This window comes from Pyrus communis, chromosome 17, assembly GCF_041283825.1.
Source record: "Pyrus communis isolate YQ-2024b chromosome 17, ASM4128382v1, whole genome shotgun sequence".
In the NCBI taxonomy this organism is placed as follows: domain Eukaryota; kingdom Viridiplantae; phylum Streptophyta; class Magnoliopsida; order Rosales; family Rosaceae; genus Pyrus; species Pyrus communis.
Genome location: NC_142581.1, coordinates 27052017 through 27078509, shown reverse-complemented (window position 1 = coordinate 27078509; position 26493 = coordinate 27052017). Strand labels below are relative to the sequence as shown.

General features: G+C 37.7%; 1 protein-coding gene and 1 pseudogene across 2 annotated transcripts; both read left to right on the top strand.

Annotated features, from left to right (window-relative positions):
- Window positions 1-4233: 4233 nt before the first annotated feature.
- Window positions 4234-12058, top strand: LOC137708013 (transcription repressor KAN1). Of its 2 annotated transcripts, none has more exons than XM_068446976.2 (6): window positions 4234-5811; window positions 5953-6029; window positions 6764-6809; window positions 7259-7433; window positions 10446-10542; window positions 11455-12058. In XM_068446976.2, exons 1-6 carry the CDS (start codon window positions 4962-4964, stop codon window positions 11566-11568), a joined length of 1359 nt encoding a protein of 452 aa, XP_068303077.2. In that variant the 5' UTR covers window positions 4234-4961; the 3' UTR covers window positions 11569-12058. The 2 variants fall into 2 exon arrangements, with proteins under 2 accessions (XP_068303077.2, XP_088545646.1); XM_088689520.1 differs by having other exon boundaries at window positions 4491-5811; window positions 10449-10542.
- An 8592-nt stretch (window positions 12059-20650) lies between these two features.
- LOC148689745 (uncharacterized) lies at window positions 20651-22126 on the top strand (annotated as a pseudogene).
- Window positions 22127-26493: the final 4367 nt, after the last annotated feature.

Here is a 26493-nt window from a genome sequence, read left to right as displayed (position 1 = left end):
GTGATCATTTTCTTTATAATTTGGCTTTCAATCCCATGACTTGAAAATTCCTCACCCAAAAATAGAGTTAGTTCAAGTGTCATCAAACTAGCATTCACGTAAGCGAAAAAAAGGATTTTTATTTTTATTTTTACGATTAAAAGCGGTAATCTTAATTATCTACACCAAAAAAAAGAAAGAAAATTTAAACCCGAGACACGGTGATTTAAGAGAAAACCCCTATTCAGCAAAACAATCCACCACTTGTTTTAAAGAAAAATATTAACTTGATGGTTGTATATCCACTAGGAGTTTAGGGTCAAGGATTAGTACCTTGATATGACTGACTTCAAACAATATTATTGTGCAAAATGTTTTTATTGCCAGACGAATCTGGATCCCATTCCGATTGGATATTACAGCAAATTCCAGCCTTAAAACGATCACATTCTTATTTAATAGCTTTAATTTTTCGTTAAAATTCTGCTACTGGGAGAACAAAAATATAAACATACAAATAAATAATGAATGACTTAATTGGGGCGCCTTTCTTTTCCTTTCAAAATTTTCTTTACTTTGTACGTATCATTAATAGTATGAAAAACAGTTTGAATCTTACATGTAAGGATCTGCTAGATCGTGCAACAGTTAAATATTACATAAAAGTCATATATATCATTGAGTTAAGTAAATGGTGGTACTATTCACACACTTATTTTTATTTCTTATAGTTTTCTTTCAATTTTTGGCTGTCGGATCGAATAAATTGAAAAATATCAATGAACAAAAATTAATAACAGTGTATGAGAGGTAAAAAAAAACATGTGAATAACACTACCCTAAGTGAAACGTAGCATGATAGACGGACTTTTTTTTTCACTTTATTTGTTTTTAGTTTCAACAGAGTTTGATTGTGGGACCCAAGGTAATCAAACGGCTCAGATTAAATGGGGAATGAGCATCATTTGTATGATATAGGAGGAGCTATGCCAAACAACGAGTATAATGGTACACAGGCCATTCCATATTCTCTACCATACATTCTTATCAAACTGGCCGCCAATAAATGTGATACGTGTGGGAAAATCTTCTGCTCAGATAATAATAACCTAATGATGATCAATGGGGAGAATTTCTTAGAATTCGAAAGTTTTACCAAGAACAATCATTCTTAATTAAGGACAACCTAAAGCCTTATGTGCTAATTGTATAAGTTCATTTTCTAATATTCTTTAATAACAAAGAAAAATTAGTTATAGAGATATATGGGTACATTATATATATATATAGGTTGTACGTAATTACGTATCATTTTATTTACATACTTGTGTATTTTCTTCATGCGTAGTTTGCACTTGTTGTTGATAGATATTAACAACACTAATACATGACAAGATAGAGGTCGATTAAAGTGGGGAGAGATAAAGAAGACATAATTGGTACAAAATAAGAAAGAAATGCAATGATGAAAAAACATACATTCAAGAGCAATATTTGGCGTGAGAAAAGGCAAGAAGTTAGTTTTCGCTATTTGCTGGTGGCTCGAGTGTGTTTCAAGAGGTTTGACTTTTAAGTTTTTAAGGTCTTTTAGTTTTTTTTTGGCATCTGTTATAACTTGAGTTTAACTTCTTGCAATTCATACCATGAATTCTAATTCTATCTTTTCTTGTCCCATAAGGATTTGGTTCCTTTTTAGTAGAATTAGGGTTTGTAACTTACATAACGGCCTGGTTGCGATTTATAAATTCATTCACTATCGTGTGTTCATTAACTAATAATTTAAAAGTATTTTGGAAACATTGAGTGACACAACGTATCTAAAAATTGGAGCGTGCATCCAAAAATTGGAGCTTGCTGACCGTCACCTCACGTGACGGTCAACACGTTCCAATTTTTGGATCGGGGTGTGTAATTGAGATTCAAGTGTGGAGTAAGAAGTAATATAATTTACTCCTCCACCTGAGTTTGCAGCTGCTATGGTGAAGCCTTGCTCTTAATTAATATCTAATGTACGAGAAAATCTTAAGCGGCGGTGTTAATGATGACAGTAGCGAAAGTGATGACAACAATAGTGCTTGAGGTGGTGACAATGGTCATGATAAGGTTGTGGTGGCATATTCGAGTTTTTTTCCTTCTTAAAACTCTAACTCTGTTTTTTATATGCAGATTTTGTGTTATATAATTTTTTTTTTTTTTAAATTCTATTCTTGAAAACGCATGAAACATTAATCTGATGCTTTATAGAATTTAGCTTAAATATTATTTTCTACGTATTCTATTTCCGGAGTTTGCTTTTAAAATACAATTAACCTACTAAAAACATATTACACTCGTTAATGGATGTGTAAAACGAAAACCTATTCTGCAAAACGTTACCAACACAAACCCTTATTTTTCTATATGCTACTTTCATTCTAGGTGTTGTCTTTTCTTTTTTAATTACTCATTCCAGCTAATGTTGCCCTGGTAGTTGTTTGATACGAACCCCAAGGTCTGGAGACAATGAGGTATGCATGCATATCACCTACCTCCCGCATTTATCCAAACAAAATTTAATAGAATACATCTCTCTTCTGTAACAACACAAGTGATTATTTTGTGGAATTCTTTTTGGAGGAGGATGTGATAGAGAAACTGTGCTCCTAGAAAGCAAAACCACGACATTTACATTACCCAATTCATCATTTAATGCACCATCCAAAACATCACCTATGGTTGAGTGATTCAAATTCAGTAGGAGTAATGCTATTCGTACCATGTTTTTGTACCACATCTTCATATCACTTTAGGTGGCATTTGATGTGGACAGCCACATCATTTAAATTAATTAGATTTTTAAATTTAGTTTATTATTTAATAAACTAATAATTAAGAAAAACTAGTTAATTAAATAATGATTGTGGTATACGAGGAGTCTTTCTCCTTTCTTTCATTGGGTTTTGCAAATCTTTCAAATGATGTGGCTGTCCACAGCAGATGCCACCTAAGGTGGTATAGAAATGTAAAAACATGGTATGAATAACGGAAACCCTACATCAATTATACGTTAAATAAAGGATTAACATGACAAAGAAAGAGCTATTTAATTAAATAAGTAATAGCAAATCACGCTTTAATGCAATGACGAAAAGTAATTATGTTTATGTACTTTGGTGCAGTTTCGATCCTCACGATTTCCCTTTTCTCTAACAAGTAACAATTTAGCCCACTAACGCTATCATGCCACTGAAAAAAATTAAAGGAAAACTAATGAAAAATACTTGAAAACTTTGAGTTTTAATGATATGAACAAAATAAAGGGTAAAGTGAATAGTATCAAGATTGACTTTTTAGTGTAAAAATGTGGTTTTTTGTTAAAGTGAACACTACCATGGGCTTTTCGTTAAAACTCTCAAAAATTAAACATATAATTACTTATCAATATTATACTTTTTTATGCAGGTGCATATGCCAATGAAGAGGGGGAGGGTGAGATATACACTACTTTAACTAACTTAATTAAATCCAAATGGTTAATGTTAGGGAGATTAAATTTGTCGATAAAATTTTGTAAACCAAATGACATGGAAATTGATGATTCAGTTATTACTTGAGTGTTGATAAACGTGCTTATTCCTATTAGTGACAAATCATTTAGTTTACAAATTTTGTCGACAAATTTAGTCTCCCTAACATTACCCAATCTAAAATTGCGTTACTGATAGGATGAAGGATGTCATTGGATTTGAAAACCCTAGCTAGCTGCAAGCATAAGAGTGAAGATAGTTAATGACGGATGAGGATGGTGGGCTCGGACAGGAGAGAGTCATGTGGGAGAAAGACATAATAAAAACCATGTGTGCCAGACAAGTTTGGTGAGATTAGAAGGGAATATATGGGAGGGCTATAGGGGAAGAATTAGAAGGTAAAATAATTAACGTGGGATTAGGGTTTGCGATGCGTACATTATGCAAGCAAACAAAAACCCCTTTGTGGGTCTCTAGCTAGCTCACTCAGATATCATAAGGTCAATGCCTCAATCTTTTTAAAATATTAACTTATCACACACACAATTTCAGAATCTCACGAGAATTTGGAAAACCCAGAGACAGAATTTTATGTCATTATACTATTATATATATTATGTACGTCCAATCTGTAGAAATATAAGCAATAAAATTCAAACCCTATATTAGTTATATATACATTTCTATTGAGTACTGTACTGAGAAAAAACAAAATTGTATATAAAATTACAAAGATAGAGAGAGAAGAGGACCAAGGAGCGCAGTGGGTGGGGGAAAAGGAATCAGAGACGAGGGTGTCTTTCTCTCTCTAACATTTTTTATCCCGTCGTCTGCGGAGCAGGGAAATCTGAAGTGACCATATTTTTTGGTGCATTTGATGGGTTTTGACCAGAGAGAGAGAGAGAGGAGAGAGGAGAGAGAGTGAGAGACCTTGTGCTCTTTCTTTTCTTCTCCGTCTAGTGTCATTTTCCAAGATATACTCTCGAGGATAACCAAACCCAAAGCCTACAACTTATGGCTTTCTCTCTCTCTTCCTTTTTTCTTTTTTTTTTTTTCTTTCCATGACTTATCTCTCTCTCTCTCTCTCTCTCTCTCGTGAGCATGTCTGTTTGTTCCAGAAGATTGCTGTCTTCGTTTGCTTTACCTCAATATCCCTTTTAACTTGTTCCCGCACTCAATAATTTGGTCTTCAAAGCACGCTCACACAACAGCAAGCTTTCTTCTTTGTTCTTCATTAATTGAGATAGCTAGCTTTCCAAATATTATTTGGAAGAGAAAAAAAAAAAAAAAAAAAAAACCAAATCTCCCCCAAATATCTTCAAGCTCAAAAGAAATTACCTCCACCTTTTTCTTTAACTCTTTTCCTCAACTTTCTTCACTCACAAGTTGGATTTGAGTAGCAGCAGGGAAGCAAAAAAGAGAGGAAAAGAGGGGTAGCTTGCTAGTATTTGGTTTGGTAAAGTAGTGAATCAGAAAATGCCCTTGGAAGGGATTTTCATAGAACCCTCTTCAGCCACAACTACGACTAGTTCTTGTCCAATTCCTGATCTTTCTCTTCACATTAGTCCTCCCAACACTTCCTCTAATTCATCATCAATTTTCAATACCACCATTAGTGAAACCCAAAATCCCACTACTAGTAATTCCCAAGCTCACACTGAGCTATCCCTAGGGCGATGCTTCACCGGCGGAGCTCACGAGCAAGAACCACCACAAAACCCTTATCAACAACAAAGTTTTCATCTTCACCGTTCCAACAGTCATTTAAGCCACTTAAATCACGGTGTTTCGCTGCTTGATGTCTCGTCATCAGAGGGTTTAAGGCCGATTAAAGGGATTCCGGTCTATCATCAGAACCGTTCATTCCCCTTCTTGCCTATGGACAATATGATCACAAGAGATCATCACAAGGATTCAAGGATGTGCTTCTACCCAAAACCTCCTCCACCTTCTTCCTATAACCATCCTTCTTTTCCTTCAGCTGCCTCATGTTCCCCTAATACGCCGTCTGCGCCTTATTTCGGAGGAGGAGGAGCCGGCGGTTTTGATCCCATGTCGAGATTTACCGGGTTCTCACCCGTGGATGTGTTTAAATCTAACAATCAACTGCACCACCACCATCATCTTCATCAACTTCATCATCACAATCAGTATGGTATTGGAGGGGTTGGACCAATGTCTGAGGGATCTCATCACGGTATCATGAGATCGAGGTTTGTGCCAAAGCTGCCGACAAAGCGGAGTATGAGAGCTCCGAGGATGCGATGGACAAGCACTCTCCATGCCAGATTTGTTCATGCTGTTGAGTTTCTTGGTGGCCATGAAAGTAATCAATAATTCAAAACCTCCTCTCTTTTTTTCTTCACCTCTTAAGATATATTTGGAAAAGAAAATTCTCCTCATAATTCCTTCATTTCTTGTTCTTAATTTCCTTTTATTTCGCTTAATTTTTTGTTATGATTTTTAGGAGCTACTCCAAAGTCAGTTCTTGAGCTCATGGATGTCAAGGATCTCACTCTAGCTCATGTCAAGAGCCATTTACAGGTAGCAAGCTACTCTCTCTCTCTCTCTCTCTCTCTCTCTCTCACAGTCACTCATGTGGGGCAGTGTTTCTCTCTATTACACGAGGCACAGTTACCGATGGGGAGCTGTGAATGAAAATAGTAGTAAGCTATATTATTTGTTTTGAGTCTGTCTGAAACTTCTGAACTACTACACACTGACCTCTCTCTCTCTCTCTCTCTCTCTCTGTACACTTAATTTCAGAGAAAAACTTTAAAAAATGGATGATATAAAACAGACAAAAGTGTCATCATTTCCCAATAATGAAGAATTGTTCATAATTACTTCCTTATCCAACATGAACCTCGTGATTAATGTTCCGTCCTTCCTTCGTTATTAATTTATACATGAAAACCAAGACAGTCCCAGAAGCCCGCGGAGAGAGGAACCTAGCTACAAATTAAGAGATCTGAATTGTATTAATTAATTAGTTAATTAATGGAAAGAGAATAGTTTTATCATTTTTATGTGTATGTGTTTATTTAGACTTTTGAATTTATATTATGAGTGCTGATTGAGAACAATTTTTCAGATTATATTATTTAAACTACATGATGTACCGGTTAACAGTTGAATTCCCTCTTAAAATCATTAATAAAATGAGTCAAACCTTCAACTGCTACATTATTTGATTTACAAAAATATGGTATAAGATGATACCCCTAACATTTTTCTTATTTTAATATTAATTAATTAAATGGCCAATGACTTTGCAGATGTATCGAACTGTTAAGACCACTGACAAGCCTGCAGCTTCTTCAGGTAATTCGTATTGCTAATCGTTTACCTCTTTTTCTGATTTTTGCTCCTTTAGCAGCCTTAACTTTTTCGTACTTATTACCCTTCACTTCACATTAATTTTTTACCGCACACATTTGGAAAATTTTTTGCTTTCCTTCCCCGTTGGTATTTGTTGTCCTTTTAATTGTACTTTAAGCCCTATCATAGATCGACCTAGCAGAGCTTGCTGCATATATTTGTAGGCAACATTTGACCGTAACACCTAGCTAGCTAATACATATATGCATTCATGCATCCCATGCTTGCATTCCATGCATACATCATTACCATGTCATGAATCATGATACACATAATACTAATGTACCCCATATACAAATAATACAAATTTACATTGTACATATGTAGCTTAGAAATAATTCTTATATGGATGGACCTTAATTAACTTCGATTTGTTTTCCTTTGAAATTAAGGGCAATCGGATGGATCTGGCGAGGACGACATCCTCTCTCCGATTTGCAGCGCAACGGATCAGCATGCCCTACGCAATACTCAGCAATTTCCAGAGCAAAGAGGACCGTCCGATCGGTCCGTGCAACCAGAGGCGGACTACACTTCCAGTACCACTCTTTGGAGTAACTCTTCAAGGTAGGGTCCTCATCACTCTCTCCTTCTCTCTCTCTAATGTTATATATATATATATATATATATATATATATATATATATATGCATGCCTGAACTTTTAAATAGTGCATGATAGTTTTTCTAGGGGAACTTAAATTATAATCGTACTAGTACTGCTTCCTTTTTCGGCTTTTGCATGGTACCTTATGTAGCTTAATGTAAAATCACGTCCACCATCTTTTAACAAAATAACAGGGTTCCTTGTGGGCTGTGGCCAAGCAGCTTTTGCTTTATTTTCTGCTGGTTATTTTCCTCTTTCTTCGTCTTTTCTCTTCTGCGAGATTTTCTTTGGTTGATTAAGAAATCTTATTAAAATAGCTAAGAATCGCACTAATAATGCTCAAGGTACGAATTAAACAATAAATTCCATTACACAAAATTACAAATAAACTAAAGAAACAATTTTAGATCAATATTCTTTCCTTTTTAAAAATAATTCCTGCGCAAATGATGAGATTTGTGGCATAAGCATTAATGGGTTTTAAAGAAAAAGTAGCAAACACAATCAGAATCGTTAGCTGAGATAAGAAAGCAAATAGTAACACTTTTTCTTTTTTCTTGAGAATTATTAAATAAAACTTGGAACTGTTTTTTGGTATTCCTTATGTTACCGATATTATAATCTGGTTCTTATTCTCTCCACAAGAACGTCGCAATATATGACCAAAAATGTCATTCCTTCTTGCTCTTGCTCCCCCCTTTTTTCCAAAGTTCGAATAACTATATGTTATTTTATAAATTGTACTCCACCCTTGACATATACCCAGTCATGTCAAATGTCATTTAGCTTCTCTTTGACTAAAACAAAAAGATAAAGTCCTCTTTTTGTGTTTCCTTTTATTAGTTTATTTCTTCAAACAAATTAAATTTAAGAAAATTTCAGAGCAACTCTTCAGGGAAGTGTTCCTTAACTGTGTGCACTCATACCAACTTATCATACACCCAACCGTAGCAATTTGAGTCTTGCCAGTGCCTCATACGGCTGTTGGGATTATCTAACTAGGTGCCATATTCTGAGGACAGTAACCAATACATGGAAGGAATGTGAATTGTGGAGAGGAAGTATGCGAATGGCGATGACAACTAATAACGGAAAAATCTGCTCCAATGCGACTCTTGGCATGTGGATCGACTAGGGCACGTAGCCTGGAGTCATGGCCCTTTGGTTAGGGAGCTAACTGTAACTTCTATCCCACCAGCTATAGCTAGATATAGGAGAGTTACTTGTGGATGCTACTAAACATGATCCGATGTTCTAATCAACTTGACTAGTTCAACAAATAGAAGATAAGTCGGATGAATTGAGAAGGGTTTATACATAATTTATAGAGTATTTAAATGAGTCCATTGTAAAGTTAGATAGGGAACTTAAGTTGCATTCTGTAATCCTCGCCTTGAGTGAGGAAAATAAATCTTTCCTAGGCTCTGATACCATGGCGACTTGAAGAATGAAAGCAAGCAGATTGAGAAAATCTTGAGAGAAAATGAAAGCTCTATATTTGATTATCCGAAAAGAATGATTACATGGCAGTGATGAGTACATCAATGTGTAAGTATATACCCAGATATTAAAGCAACCTCCTCTAACTAATTAATCAAGAGATTTAGTGAATTAATGTTTAACTAATTGTAACAAACTAGTAATTAACAACAAACCATACATGTGACAAACAGATGTACTTTCTCAGTGCTTGAGTTATCAATGACCAAAAAATGGTGGGGTATGTACAATGATTGAAGAAATCCTGAAACTCATTTAAAGTACTAGAGGTAAGATCATCTCTCGTGTCATGTCAAGCATGACGTTGTTCTTGTGCCTCATCATGCCCGATTTTGTCTAGCTAGTTTTGGGTTTATCCTGGATTTCCCCAGGGATATCCCAATTGTATGCAACATTCTGCCGTAGTTTTAGGCCTAGCATGATCATATATATATATGCTCGTACTTTACTCATATGGTAGCTTGTATGTGGCTAGTTTTAGCTTGATACTAAGTTAAGCCTAATAAGGCATTTTGTTTGGGAAATCGTGTCTATTGGTTGTCTGATCATTTATCACGGCTATGTTCACTAAGCTCTTTTGGAGTTCTATTGTAGTTCTAATTATTATACTAAAGTTGTGATGTTTTTGACTTAACTGTGCACCCATACATAGGTCAATCCGTAGTTTAGTCTCGTATATTTGGTAGAGGTTGAGTTTTGTAAGCTTGTGAGATTTGAGTTTATTGAGGATTCTCCATTAAGAATTGTGTTTAGAGTAGGTAGATTATTTAAGAATTCTGGAGACATGCATTCATTTCCTCTTCAATTTGCAATGTTCTCCTTCTTTTGTGAATTGATCATCGCTTGTGGGTTCAGCCCAATTCCGGTTTAGGGTTTAGATTTCGCTCGTTGTGATATTTGGGTAAGGGTTTTCAGCTGTTGAACATGAATTTCGTAACATTTACTATTCAAGCAAGGTTCTATATAAAAGACTGAAAGCAATGGTCATTGAAGGATCCAACCTAGCTACAATGGAAAGGATTGCCGTGAACCTTTGGAGCGAATATTGTTTTTCGAAGGCTGAGTGTGAAATAGTGGGACGTACTTTATAAGAAGGAACTATGTGCTATTCTGCTGCTGATGATTGTGAAAAGTGTGTTACAAGACAATCATATTTATGCTAATTCTTTGATAACCACGAGCAGCCCAACAGGTACATGTAATACGGTGTCAGTTTACTCTGTAAATGGCTGGTCGTGGCATAGTGAACCTAGAACTTAGCCTAATGAGTGGCCCTTTTTACTGGAGACCTTCTCTTCAACTTTAAGGAAGGTTTAGTTTAAGTCGGCATAAAATTCTATAAAATTCACCACATGATATAACGGGACAGTTTGTTATATTTTGATCGTTTGTGTTTCTACATATAACTTGAAATTTGATTTAAATTTCTTGCTAAAATTGTTTTTATTTTCCTCCATGAAATTAATCTGAGTAGTAGAGAGGCGTTTCCACATACTAATTCTCATGACATGGACGGGCAAACACCAGCAGTATCCTCCCAATTACAGAAAATATCTGGTCATCAAATTCAGGTACTAAATCAATATTTTCAATTTTCATATTTATTTGATCAACGGATTATAGTATTTTAAATTCAATATCGCCTGTACAGAAAGCATCCACCGTACGAGCATTCATGCATAAGCATACATAGTAGTCCATTATTTATAGCCCGAGGCACCTATAAAAGTTAATAGTTGTCTGGATTTTCATTTACAATGAAAAAGCTCTTTATTCCTTTTATTAGCAAATCACAATCTGACATGTATATAAAATGATATAAAAATAAACATCTATGCACACCGACCATACAAAAACTGTTCGGAAAATCATATTTATAAACCACAAAAAAGTGGGAGAAGAACCCATTTCTTGTTTCTAGACCATAGCAAAGTATAAATTCAATTCCTACATTCCACATTTACACTCTAAAAGTCAACTTAAAACCCTAGCTCCCTTCTGAGCCCAAAAAGTGGTGTATCCCCTCTTTCTCTCGCTTCATTTTCTCATTCCCAAATGGCTACGGCCGCCACTGTGCACCCCTTGGTCACAGTCCAGTCTCTGGACGGCAACATGACCACCGACCAGACCCAAGCTATCCCCTTCCCCAATGTCATTAAGGTCTCCATCCAGCCCGACATCGCCACCTTCATCCACCTCTATTTCATTTTATTTTATTTATATACAAAAAAATTATAATCGAAAACAGACATTATGTGTTTTTAATTTTCATCATATGATCTAGTCTGTGATGAGAGAAATAAGCACAAAGCCTCGTGTGGTCGTCCGTTGAAAGTATTTCTCCCACCTTGTACGTATAATGCATACATATGGAGCATCTCTTCACATGCACACCACTGCATTCAATGCATTTATTTGGTTATAACTTACCATACAGTTAAGCCATGCATTAATCTGGAAAAGGTTGTCTGAATGTCGTACAGGAATGTGATTCAAACAACCTGAAGAGCTATCTGGGATCTAACTTTGATACCAGACATCCAAGCTTGGAGTTCACGTTAGGCAGACCGGACTGGAATGGCAAAGCACATGAGTGATTCAGTTTCTGTCTTTTCATGGTTTACTTTCTTGGAATCAAAGTGTTAGAAGAGCTTAAGTTGAGTTATTTGAGTGGATAGAAATTCTTTTAGGACTGTTATGAGCAGCTATATTATACGTAGCTGCTTCAGTTTCATAAGTCCTTTAACTGGGCGAACAAGGAAGAGAAGAAAAGGTGTGTATACAGGGGAAGAGAATTCACATCAAAATGGTGGATTGGTTCGCCTCCTCATTTCGATTATGGCTATGTATATCCCAGCCATCCATGTCTGACAGAGACTTGGAATTTTCAGGGTAAAATCCAGCTTTGGTTCCGTGTAAGGAATCATCGTAAGTTCGACGGGAAAATCGTGATTTTCCGTGTTAGATAAATGAGAGTTTACAACATCATACTTGTAATAGTTGGGAAGGGGTTTCTCATCAGAAATGAACAGAGCTTGTATCAGTTTGAATCTCTATTGCTGCCCAAGTACTTGTATTTCAAACAAATAGTTGGCACTGCTGCATAAAATAAGGATTAAAACGTTTTTTCCAATTCAAAAGATTGGAGTTCACGTTAGACAAAGTTTATCAACGCTTTAGTAATAAACCAATCATCAACTTTTATGTAATTTAGTTTTCAAAACTTTACCTACAAATTTAATCTCCATAGTATTACTCCAAAAGATTTTCTTAATCAGGGGACTTTTTTTTTATCCGATACTATTGGTTTGTTCTTTATTTTAGAAGCAAGCCCAATCCCCAATGCTCCATTTTTTCTAGTAAAAAAATCAAAACTTATAAAAAAATAAAAAAAATAAAAAAAATAATAATAAAAAAAAAGGAAAAATCCCACTATAATATTGGATTAACCGTTCCAATATGGGTTTTAAGCTCCAACTAGGGTCGTAAATCGGCTTGAGCAATTCGACTTCAGCTTGTTTTGGGCTTGTTCAAGTTCAATTTATACCTGAATTGTTCAAGTTCAATTTATACCTGAAATGAGTTGAGTTAGAACAAAATACATGTTAGTCTCCTTAAAGAATTGAGCTGAGCGTAGCTTTGGTATGTTGCTTATAAAATTGTGAACTTGTATTTACTTAAGAGATAGCTCAGTTGTGTTCGAGTTTGAGATGATTTTCAAAATTGATCATGAAGTTTCAATTTTCTCATATTGCATTTTGAAATTGTATCAGTTTATATTTTGCCTCCTTGAATGTGTAATCATCCACTAAATTCAACAGTTCTTTTGTCAATATCTGGTGCTAGGTCCTAGGTTTATAAGTTAGTCCATATCAAGGTTTTAAAAGGTGCCAAGAGCTAGTCGGACGACGCGCATGAGCCTAACCTAGGCGGGAGCTTAGGTAGTTTTTATTTTAATTTTAATTAAGTTTATTATATAAGAAATAAATATCTACTTGTACTTAAAAATATATAATTCTATTGGGTACATAAATTGCAAAATAGAATGACATATAGATTATAAAGTATTAGAACATGTTGAAAACGTGGGCAACGATCATATAATGTGTGTTCATTTAAATATTTAACAAGCCTCTTACAATTTATTGAAAAATTAAAATGCAAAATGAAAGTTATATTTTTTCCTATCTAAGAGAGAGTTGCGACCTAAACGGGTGCCTAGGCAGGTTTAGACGGGCTACCGAGCACTTAGGCAAGTCTATACGGGTTACCGAGTACCCAGGTGGGTTACGTAGACGCCTAGGCAGGTCTATGCACCCTTTCTTAATTTTCAAACTGTCACGTCCCGATCTTATCATACGTCCAGAATTGACACATGCACAACATGTAACATATCAAATAACCAACGAAGCACAATATTATTCTCAAGCCAAATTGATCAACTAAAATAATAATAATAATAATAATAATAATAATAATATCCAACGTCATTCCACAATCCCGTCAATTAATCAATTCATGAATCAAAGATGCATGATTTTAACATTTAACTAATATCCAACGTCATTCCACAATCCTGTCAATTAATCAATTCATGAATCAAAGATGCATGATTTTAACATTTAACTACGTTAATTAATCAATGAGATAACATATCATTTCACGAATTTAATTAAGGAACTCTATATAATTTCCTACTTGGATTATGAGTAATAACATGGTAAATCTAATTTATATTCACAACGTCTATTGTGGGTAATTCCCATTCACTCGAATCTAGAGTTCTAGACTAGCCTTATGGAAATGAGCGAGAGCAAGGATTTCGGACCACTCAACGGAACCAAAATATCAAGTGCTTTCTGGCAATCTACCATGACCTGTCGCATGTATAATCAGTGCCTACATCAGAGGAATGGTGCACTGGGCAAATCAGAACTTGGATAAGCTGTGAAGCTCGAGTGAGTGACAATAATACAAGTATGTGATATTCAATAAAAAGAAAGGCCATCGATCACAGTTTATAAATCTCAAATATAAGTTTATATTTATGAAATCATAATCAAGTCACTAAAAACTCTGAAGAAGTCACCGAGACATCCAACGGCTTTTCTAATTCAAACCACAAAGATTCTCAAAAACTGTCGTTCATAAATATGTTAAAAACTAGGGTTAGAAGGACGTAGTTCGGCCGAAGCCTACATAAGTAACCAAACATGAAGTGGTCCCCCCCATAGCGGATTAACCAATCAGAGCCACATTTGAGAAACCATGTGGGTAGTGACCCCTAATCGCAGATTAACCAAGCACAATCCATAAATAGTATGGCCCCCTATTGCAGATTAACCAAGCAGAACCATGGTCCCATATCGTGAATTAACCAAGCAGGACCATTAGTGACCCCTCCCGTTGCGGATTAACCAAGCAGGGTTATAGGCAGTGATCACCCATCCTGGATTAACCAAGCATGATCACTCCTAAGTATATATGACCATAAGGATTGCCCATTGCGGATTAACCAAGCGCGATTCATAAATAGTATGGTCCCCTTCGCGGATTAACAAACTAGGACCATCCATGTACCACTGCTACATAGTGCAGACTTGGTGTCACCTAACCCCATGACACTAGGGTAACGGTCCCCTACTAGCCCTCAGGTTTAACAAACTTTTCAATATGCACTTCAAATCACTTTTTTCACAAATATTTCCAATCCGTGAATCAAATCACATTTAATAAAAATAGATTGATGGCCAATTATAAAAATCACATTTTAATAGAAAATACATTTATAAAACCAAGTCATATCCACAAAGGATACTAATATAAGAAAACAGGGTAATAACCATATCACATATATTAAAGTCACTCACCGAGACGAGTCCGCAAAGCCTCACTGAGTCTTTAGTAATACTAATTTTAGTAATTCAAATGGTTCAAGACATGTTGACCAAAAGTCAACTCTCAGTCATTCAAATGGTTCAAGACATATTAACCAAAAGTCAACTCTTAGTCAACGGTGGGGTCCACACCTTAGCAATTTAATCCGAAGATCCACACATCGTATTTTGGACACGTAGCTTCCTAAGGTCCACATTATGCTCATAGAACAACATACTAAAATCCTATCACGATTCGATGGTCGGATCTTCTCCAATCTTAAATTCAAGTGGCGATCAACAATTAGTTTTACAAACTTAAAAATCCAATTCGAGAAGATCCGTATGTCGGATTTCCGATCTGTCAATTCCTCTATCCTCAAATATTATGCACTATTATGTATTTAAGTTTGGTGCTGATCCAACAGTCGGATTGTCAATACATATAATAACCCCATAGCGGCCAACTAGGTGGTCAACTACAAAACTATACTAAAACATCGGAATTCCACTAAATAGATGTCAAATATGGAATTGGGGCATTAAAATGAGCCTAGGATGGTTAGGTGGAGTCTTAGCCCACTTGCCGCCGCAGGCGGCTGACAATCGCCCAACCGCCCTGACTCGCCAGAAAATTCAACTATTTCTAAAAATTACCAAATTTCACAAAAATGTAGATCTTGATGAGTGGAGCAAGTTTCATACCTGTGACTAAGCCCAATTTGGCCGAGAAAAGCTTCAATTTCCCTCGAACCCGTCAGAAACCCTGAAAATGGTAGGCTTCGATTCGTCACTTCCGGTGATCCACTGCCCCCAAACCTGCTTAGGCTTTGTTCCTGAGGTTGAGGGAAGCCTTTTGGTGGCGGTGGTTGACGGAGTTACCTTTGGATTTGATGGATCACCGCCCCGAAGCCCGTCGTACCTATCGGTACATTTCTCCACAATCCCGAACCCAATCTCCTCAAATTTGGTGTGGAAATGGTAGAGAAAGGGGTCGAGATGATGATTGGGAGTGGTAGATTGGCCCAATTCATAGGAAAAACGATGAATTTTGTTGGAGAAACTCATGGGTCACAATGGGGTCATGGGTCAAGTAGGAACCAGTTCGGTTCCCTTCCTTCCCCTCATTCTTCTCATTTCTCCTTCCCCTCACCTATATGCGAAATAACTAAACTAATTAATTAAATAGGACATATACTAAAAGGCTAGGAAAATCCCTCATAGTTTGCTCAAACAGAGGGTTTAAATATACGAAAACATTATACACGACGTCACGGACCCATACATGTCAAGCATATGTCGGCCGGTGGCCGGATGCGCCCTCACGCTATGGCCATGAGCTCACGTCGGACAAAACTGACGAATGACCGAGGAATATTCTGTTAAATACTAATGGTGTAAGTTACCTTTAACAACGTCAAAATATTCCGTTAACTTTAATGGAATATTCAATCTTCTTCTCTGGTGGACCTCCGCCGCCATCTGGTTTGTCGGAAAGTGGGAGAAGTTGTCGGTTTTCTGGAAAATTTTCAAAACTTCATATCTTCTTCATTTCTCAACCATTTTTGACAAACTTTATATAAAAATGAAGCTGGGGAAGAGGAGAACAAGATTATACCTCTTAAAAGTCCAAAAGTTGGACAGAAATGGATCAAAATAAACTCAACGGCCTCGGACCTAAACTCGACTTCTCAAACCGTGGGTTTCCTTGTCGGCTCCACTTCAAAACTAGTCTAATGGCCTCGGGAAGTTGCCTAGATGCTTCCAAAAATCTCAAAATCTTGTAACTCGAACGGAAAAACATTGGGGAAAACTCCACCTGAGTGGGAGCTTTGAGTTGCTTTAAGTTGGACTCAAAACTCGTCTATTTCGTGATCGGTTCGTACAGATGTGTTCGTGGGGATGAGAGGAACACTATGGTGGTTTAAAGGTTAATTGTGAGGTTTGATGTTGGTGTGTGTGTTGCAGAAGGAAGAGAGTCACAAGTAAGGGAAAGAGAAGAAGAAGATGAGAGAGAGAAGACAATTTCTGATTGGGCAGAGATGAGAGATGTCTAATTGGGTGAGGGAAGTAAGGAAACAATCTGATTGGTAGTAAGGGTGAATAAGGCACGGTACATATTTTAAAAGGGAAAAAGGGATAGGATTTGTACAATTTCCGATTACACAAAATCTATTCCCTTATCAAAAACAGTAGTTTCCTACACTAAAAAATTAACGCACACGTGTACGAATTTACCCATTGTTAACGCACTTCAATTAAATGTAACTTTTTCGTTACAAGTCCATTTCGGGTATAACTTGCGCTCATGCGTTCGTAACAACGAGTACTAATTAATTACGACAATAAGAAAAATAAATTAAAAGTCAAATAATTACGTCCACGTCAGATTCCACTTTTGCAAAAAAAAAAAAAAAAAAAAAAAAAAAAAAAAAAAAAAAAAAAAAAAAAAAAAAAGGGCATAAGAGTCAATTTACAGCATAAAATTTCATCCCCAAAATTTCAACACTACTAAAGATCAGTCAAAGAACAAACATGGATAAAGATCTCGCATACGCTCATCTGTCTCCCAAGTAGCTTCCTCAACAAAATGGTTTCTCCATAAGACTTTCACCATACGAACGGTTTTGTTCCTGAGAACTTTGTCTTTCCAGGCAAGAATCGTCACTAGAACCTTATCATAAGTCAAATCCGGGTTAATCTCTGATGGCTGAAGATGAATCACATGTGACAGATGAGAGACATATCTTCGTATCATGGACACGTGGAACACATTATACACTCTTGACAACTCTAGAGGTAGATCAAGTTGGTAAGAAACTTCACCGACTCACTCAATAATCTGATATGGGCTGATGTAACGATGACTTAGCTTTCCTTTCTTTTTGAAACGTACAACACCTTTCCATGGTGACAACTTTAAGAATACCCAATCTCAAACCTTATATACTTTTTTGTCAATTCTGTGGTACTTTCAGTATCACTTGAATATTCTGTGTCATCTTGTCCATAATTTCAGGACCAACCAAAACTCTTTCGCCGACTTCGGACCAACACAACGGGGTACGACACGGTTTTCTTTAAAGCGCCTCAAATGGGGACATACCAATGCTGAAGTGAAAATTATTGTTGTAGGTGAATTCTATCAAAGGTAAACGTTTGTGCCATGTGTCTCCAAACTGCAGGACTGAAGATCTCAGCATGTCTTTCAACGTCCGAATAGTTATCTCTGATTGCCCATCAGTCTGAGGATGATAGGCAGTGCTGTAAACTAATTTTGAACCTAGAACTTCTTGAAAAGTTAACCAAAATTTCGAAGGAAATCTGGGATACCGATAAGAAATAATACTAACTGGAACACCAGGATACTTGACAATTTCAGAAACGTTTTGCCAACTAACTCAACGGGTAGTTCTCACGAACAGGTAGGAAATGCGTTGATTTGGTAAGTCGATCTACAATCACCCATATACCTCATAACCATTTCATGTACGAGGTAGCTTGTCCACGAAATCCATTGTGATATCTTCCTATTTCCACTAGGGTATGAGAAGTGGTTGTAGCAACCCAAATGATTTCTTTCTTTCTACTTTGACCTGCTGATAGACAGGACAACGACTCACGTACTCCGTAATTTCTCTTTTCATTCATGGCCAATAGTAGAAAGGTCGGATAATATGATACATTTTAGTACTCTTGGGATGCATCGTATAAGCTGAAATATGTGTCTCATGAAGTATTTCTTTCTTCGGTTCTTTCACCTTCGGTATATACATTTGATCGCCTTGCATAAGTATACCATCAAGCCTTCGAATCCTGAGATCTCTTCTATTGCCGTTCGACACTACATGTTTTAGCTTCTGGGATTCTAAGTCATTCATCTAAGCCTCAAGAACACGAGCCAACAAAACTAGTCTGACTTGAAAGTTGGCAAGTAGAGCTCCCTAGTGATCCATTCCCAAAACTACCCCAGTAGATCTTAGGTCGGTGAGAAGACGAACATAACATGCATAAAAAGCATTGAGTCGACCGTGAGATTTTCTGCTGAGAGCATCTGCTACAGTATTCACACGACCAGGGTGATATTCAGTGGTGCAGTCATAATCGCTAATCAATTCCATCCATCTACGTTACTGAAGATTAAGTTCTTTTTGAGTAAAGATATACTTGATGCTTTTATGGTCAGTGAAGATTTAACATGTTTCCCCATAAAGATAATGCCACCAAATTTTCAAAGCGAAAACAATAGCTGCCAATTCGAGATAATGAGTAGGGTAATTCATCTCATGAGGCTTTAATTGTCATGAAGCATACGTGATCACCTTTCCATGCCGCATCAATACACAGCCTAGACCATTCAGAGAGGCGTCACTGTAGATCTCGAAATTCCCATTGTCATTGGGAAGTGCCAAAACAAGTGCATGAGTGAGACAATATTTCAACTGTTGAAAACTCTGCTCATAATCATCACTCCATTCAAAATTAACTCATTTCCTAGTCAACCTTGTCAGAGGTAGGGCTATGGCTGAGAAATCTTTCACAAAGCATCGATAGTAGCCAGCAAGACCAAGAAAACTCGGTACTTCAGTGACAGTCTGAGGTTGCTCCCAGTTTTCCACTACTGTTACTTTTTGAGGATCCACAAGAACACCCTGAGCTGATATCACGTATCCCAAGAATGCCACTTAATCATGCTAGAACTGGCATTTACTGAATTTAGAGTACAATTGATTATCCCTTAGCTTCTTTAAAACCATATGTAAATGTCTAACATGGTCAGCCTCACTCTTAGAGTACACCAGAATGTCATCGATGAAGGCAATTACAAACCTGTTAAGATACAGGCGGAATACCCGATTCATCAGGTCCATAAAGCCTGCTTGAGCATTAGTTAACCCGAATGGCATCACAAGAAACTCATAATGACAATATCGAGTTCGGAAGGATGTTTTCGGAACATCATCATTTCTGATCTTCAATTGATAATAATTGGACCTTAGATCTATTTTCAAGAAAACACAAGAACCATGAAGCTGATCAAAAAGGTCATCGATACGAGGGAACGAATAACAATTTTTAATCGTCACCCGTTTTAGCTATCAGTAATCGATACATAGTCTCAACGTTTCGTTTTTCTTGCAATTGGGTTTTTGATTTCCTTAACTCTGCAGGAGCTATACGATAAGGAGTTAGAGAAATAGGATCAGTACCTGGAATTAGGTCGATGGTGAACTCCATTTCACGATTCGGTGGTAGGCTAGGTAAATCGTCGGGAAAAACATCAGGAAAATGCCTGACTACCTGAATATCTTCCACACGAGCATAAGTCTCCTTAGTCATCACTAAATGAGCTAAGTAGCCTTAATAACCCTTCCTCAACATCCACTTCGCCCTTACAGCAGAAATAACTCCGTGTTTTAGACCACTGCGTTTGTCAACAAAAGTTACAATCGGCATGCCTGGTCAATGGAATGTAACAGGGAAACCCATAAGCTCGCACCTTGAACCAAAGAGAAATCGGGAATCACGGTCTGGGTTCTTCGAATCCATAACCCTACGCCTTGAACCAAGCCAAGCACCGAGTCACCAAGCCTGAGCCGCGGACTCTAGGTTGAAACCTAGAAACCCCGACACCTTCCACAGCGTCTCCGCCATCGCAAGATGGCCTACATCCCATCCTTATACCTCGGGTCACCATGTTTGACAGCTTGAAGCTCGTCCCCGACATCGATTAACCAAGATTTGATTGAATCTTATTGGATTTTTTGAAAACCCGATTCGAATTTCTAGGGTTTTACAAAGAATGTCGAGATTGTTTTTCAAATCTCCGTTCACATTCGAGGTCTCCCCATGACCTATAAAGTCACCCCGAGCACCATTGTCCCAAAGCATAGCCACTTGAAGTGGTGGCGCTGGCTTTCTTTCTCGATGAACACACCCAGCTATGGCTGGGTTGCCGTTTGGACCTAACCCGAGCCCTCATAGGCTCCTTCTTTGGGCCTGTTTTCCTTTTCTTTGGCTCACCTGTAGTGACCCAAAACCCTTTGGCTCGGCCCACGTGAGACACCAGCCCAAGGGCTATGGTGTTCCCAAACACTGCAACGTACTAGATCGCGTCCTCCCATAGACCCAAATGTTTCCCCCAGCTTTCAAAGAAAAAAAAAAAACCTAATATTTTTTGGGCTCGCCTAAAGCGTCCCGTAAGAAATTTTTATTTTGTTTAGTTTTTTGGGCTTGCCTGCAACAGCCCATTTCCCTGGCCGGTCCTCCTCATGGGCCTGCAGTCCCACCCGAGACCACACCCAACCCACTATAGGGCTTGGAATGCATGGCACACATTTTCTTAAGCCACCTGTGGGCTTAGTTTTTTTTTTCTTTTGGGCCCCAGGTTTTATTTTCCTAATTATTTTAGGCCCAATGGGTTTTATATTTTTTCACCCACACTTTAATTTGGCCCGAAGTCCGAATAATTAATTCAATTATAATTATAGACCTAAAAGTTCTATTTTTGCATATTCTTGTTGCATATTTCTGTATATATATATATATTTGTGTTTGCCTGCAGGAATATATGAACCTGAAGTTCATAATTATTTCGAAACCTGAAGTTTCTTAAAAACATGCCTTGTTTGAAAACCTGAAGTTTTCATTTAAAAACATCACCAATGAAAACCCTAAGTTTTTTCATGCAAAATTAAACCAATACATGTCTAGTAGAACTTGTGTGTTCTACTCCTATGTGAATGGATTGATTTTTTCTCCATTTCACTAACCACATCTTGTCCATCTATTTTGTGATAAGAACGTATTGAATTTGAACAAACTCAACTTCACCGCTTTAGAGGTCTTTGGAAGAAACTATCTCAAGTGGGTCCAAGATGTGAAGCTCTACCTCACTGCAAAGAACTTGCATCCCGCTATTGAAGAAGAGATAGACAACCCTATTGGCGAAGCTGAAAAAGCCACTGCTATGATCTTCATCCAAAGACATATCCATGATGCTCTGCAAACTGAGTATCTTGCTGAGGAGGATCCACGTGCACTATGGGTCGCTTTAGTTGCTCGTTTTGATCACCAAAAAGACATATTCTTGCCTGGAGCAAGATATGACTGGCAGCATTTGCACTTCCAAGACTTTAAGTCTGTGAATGAATATAATTATGAAGTTTGTTGAATCCGATCACTTCTTAAGTTTTGTAACGAAACTTTGACCGAAGAAAATCTCCTAGAGAAAACCTATTCGACCTTCTCTACTTCTAATATTGTCCTGCAGCAATAATATAGAACTCAGAAGTTCACTAAGTTCTCGGATTTGATCTCTGTTTTACTTATTGCTGAAAAGCAGAACCAGTTGTTGATGAGGAATCATCAAGCTCGACCTACTGGGGCGACTGCTGTGCTTGAAGCACATTATAGCACCAACCAACACCCAAAATTCCAAAATAGGCGTGCTAGGGGCGGCTAGAAGCCACCCCGCTAAGGTCAACAAAGTTAAAGCCCATCTAAGGGAGGAAACAAAGCTCAGGAGGACCCAAACCTCGCTCCTAAGGCCCCGAACTTCAAGAATAAAGGCAAAGCACCTGAAACCATGGATGCGGATATGTGTTATCACTGTGGTTCAAAGGACCATTGGTCCCGTGTTTGCCGAGCTCCCAAGAAGGTTGTAGATGAATATCATTCTCGTTGTAAAAAGTTTGAATCAAACTTCGTGCAAGTAGACGAACAGGAGCCTACAAAAATGGAGGTTTTCTGACTTTCAAGAGGATACCACCCCTATGGAAGATTAGAATCTTAGACATAAACTTATTTTTTAGCTAAAATAAGACAATGGGGCTGAATTCCACCTAGTGGCCGAACCCCTCCTTTGTTTTTGGTTAATTTTTGAATAATTTTCCTTTATGTTTGGATTATTTGTTGGGGATTTGTTTTTGGATATTAAGTTTTAACCATCCTTGAATAAATGAAATTATTTTGAATTGATATTTGCTTTTAGAACTTTTATGCATGTGACCAATTCAAATTAATTTTTCATTCTAGGTATGACTAGTGGGGAAGTTAGTTGTCTGGAAGATAATGCAACCACGCACATAGTTTTGCGTGAACGCATCTATTTCACTAACTTCATACCTAAAATGCACCTTTGACAACCCTCTCAAGCCCATCCAACTTGTTAGAATGATAAAGTAAGGCATGTATAATGTTGTCAAATGGTACAATCTTGACCATTGCTGAGGCACTCTATCTCCACGTTCTGGAAGAACGTTGTTGAGTTTCAAGGACATTGGAGATAACACTTACCATGTTGAAACCCACGTAGAAAACAGAGTTGAATTTCTGTGCATAACTTCCTACAAATATGCCCAAAAACGTATTCTAAAGAAGATGGCGTATCCCGAATGGTCTGTATACTACGACCATACGCCCCATAAAATGCCACTATGTGGCCGGCCCTACTACTGAGATCGTGCATGAAATTACACTTTGGCATGATTGTTTGAAACATCCTGGACGAATAGCCATGTGCCGTATCCTAAAATCATCACACGGGCATCCACTTACCCAAAGTTTAGGTTTGATCCAAGGAATCGCATGTCAAACATGTTCCATGGGAAAGCTTATTCCTAAGCCTATTTATGACAAGATTCGTTCGAATCCTCCCATTTTTCTACAACGGATTCAAGGGGACATTTGTGGACCGATTCACCTTTCCTGCTGACCATTTAGATGGTTTATGGTTTTGGTTAACGCTTCCATATGTTGGTCACACGTGTTCTTGTTATCCATAAGGAACGCTGCATTCTCCAAACTGTTAGCTCTGGTTATCAAGCTTAATACTCACCACCCTGATTATCTGACCAAATCTATTCGATTAGATAATGCTGGAGAATTCACATCTAAAACTTTTCATGACTATTGCATGTTGGTTGGGGTTGAAGTTGAACATCATGTACCTCATGTTCACACCCAAAATGACCTGGTAAAGGTTTTCATTAAGCGCTTACAAATGATTGTTCGATCGTTGGTCATACGTACCAAGTTCCCGATCACTGCTTGGGGCCATGTAATATTCCACGCAGCAAAGTTGATCCTCCTGAGACCTGTTGTGACACAACCATTTAGTGCCCTTCAATTAGTTACCAGATATAAACTCGACATATTGCATCTGCTCGTTTTTGGTTGTGCGGTATATGTGCCGATCTCGTCGCCTTTACGTACAAAAATGGGGCCTCAGCGAAGGATGGGAATCTATGTCGGAAATGATTCTCCTTCGATTATTTGTTACTTAGAACCTTTGAAAGATGATCTGTTTACCACTCATTTCGCAGATTGTCACTTTTATGAGACAGTCTTCCCTTCGTTAGGGGGAGATAAGAACGTCAACGTTCTTGAAAAACAACGATAATTATCGTGGACGACCCCCACTTTGTCTCATTTAGATCCCCGTACCGCTCAGTCTGAAATTGAAGTATAATGCATATTAGATCTCTAAAGCATAGCTTAGAGCATGCTAGATACTTTCACCGACTAACACGCGTGACAAGATCACATATTCCACTTGCGAATATGCTTGCAAAGATGGATGTACCAAATGTATAACGGATTTCCCTTCTGGAGGCCTAGGATACTAATATTAGTGATCTACGTATATTAACGGTTAGCCAATCATCTGCCCCTACACAAAAGTGTGGTAGACCTCTTAGTTTAAAGGATTCACACCCTTGGAAGAGGAAATCCACGACACAAGGTCCCGAAGAGCCTACCGTGAATCCAATTATCACTTATTCATTTTATCCAACTCATGAGGAAATTCTAGATTATGAAAGCATCCTTGAAGAGACAAATCCTCCTTTCGAGAATCGTGAGATTTCGGTTTATTATGCTAGCTTAGATGATGTGTGGTGTAGAAGTGAGATGATTGTCGATGATGCATTAACATTTGCAGTACTTATTGAGATCATGCTGAGTGATGACATTGAACAACATTCCATTGATGAATGTTGACATAGAACAGATTGATCAAACTGGAAACAAGCAATCAAAGTCGAACTTGATTCGCTTGCGAAACGTAAGGTGTTTGGACCTGTAGCTCATACTCCTCCACATGTGAAGCTCGTTGGTTACAAGTGGGTTTTCGTTTTGAATCGTAATGAAAAGAATGAAATTGTGCATTACAAAGCTCGTCTTATTGCACAAGGCTTGTCACAACCCCCGACATTAACTATGACGAAACTTACTCAGCCGTTATGGATGTGATTACTTTTCGCTACTTTATCAGTTTGGTAGTTTTCGGAAAACTGGATATGCAGCTGATGAACGTAGTAACTGCATATCTTTATGGGGATCTTGACACGAAAATTTATATGAAAGTTCCCGAAGGACTTACAATGACTGGTCCAAATATTTCCAAACCCTGGAACACGTTCTCAATTCGGCTAAAGCGTTCACTCTACGGTTTGAAGCAATTTGGAAGAATGTGGTATAACCGTCTGAGTGAGTATTTGACTGGTCAGGGATATGTGAACAAAGAACTATGCCCTTGTGTGTTCATTAAGAAGTCACATTCCGGATTTGCGATTATTGCAATATATGTTGATGACATAAACCTTATCGGAACTCCTAAAGAGCTTGCAAGAACTGCCGTGCACTTGAAGTTGGAATTTGAGATAAAAGATCTAGGTAAGACTCGATACTGTCTTGGTCTCGAGATAGAGCATTGTTCGGATGAAATCCTAGTACATCAATCGAACTACACCCAGAAGGTGTTGCGCCGCTTTAATTAGGATAAAGTGAAGTCCTTGAGTACTCCTATAGTTGTTCGATCGCTAGATGCAAAACGAGATCCCTTCCATCCAAAGGAGGATGATGAAGATATTTTGGAGCCTGAAGTTCCTTATGTAAGTGCGATAGGCGCTTTATTGTACTTAGCTCAATGCACTAAACCCGACATCTCCTTCGCTGTTAATCTTTTGGCAAGATACAATAATGCACCAACACGCAGACACTGGACTGGTATGAAAGACATTTTCTGTTACCTTAAGGATACTACGGATTTGGGCTTGTTCTATCCCTATGGATCCTCGAGTGATGCCGCACCCTTTGCTTTTTGAGTCGATTCTCGTCTTGTTAGTTATGCCGGCGTAGGATACTTATCTGATCCGCACAAGGCGCGTTCTTAAATGAGTTATGTCTTTGCCGTTGGAGTCATTGCAATCTCTTGAAGGTCAACTAAACAGACCTTAGTTGCCACTTCGTCTAACCATGCTGAAATTCTCACCTTACATGAAGCAACTCGGGAATGCTTTTGGTTGAGAGTAGTAATAGGCCATATTCGAAGCTTATGCGATCTTTATCCCGACGATGATTTTTGAAGACAACGCATCATGCATCGAACAGCTCAAGAAGGGTTACATGAAAGGAGACAACACCAAGCACATTGCACCAAAGTTCTTTTTTTTTCTTCACATTAACAACAAGAGCATCAGAAGATTGAATTCACGCAAATTCGTTCACAAGACAATCTGGCTGACCTCTTCACCAATCACTACCGAAGACGACATTTCAGAAGCTTGTTCACGGAATTGGTATGCGTAAACTTTCTGAGTTGTAACTTTGCTATTTCTCTTTGGAATTGTGTCAAACTCAGAG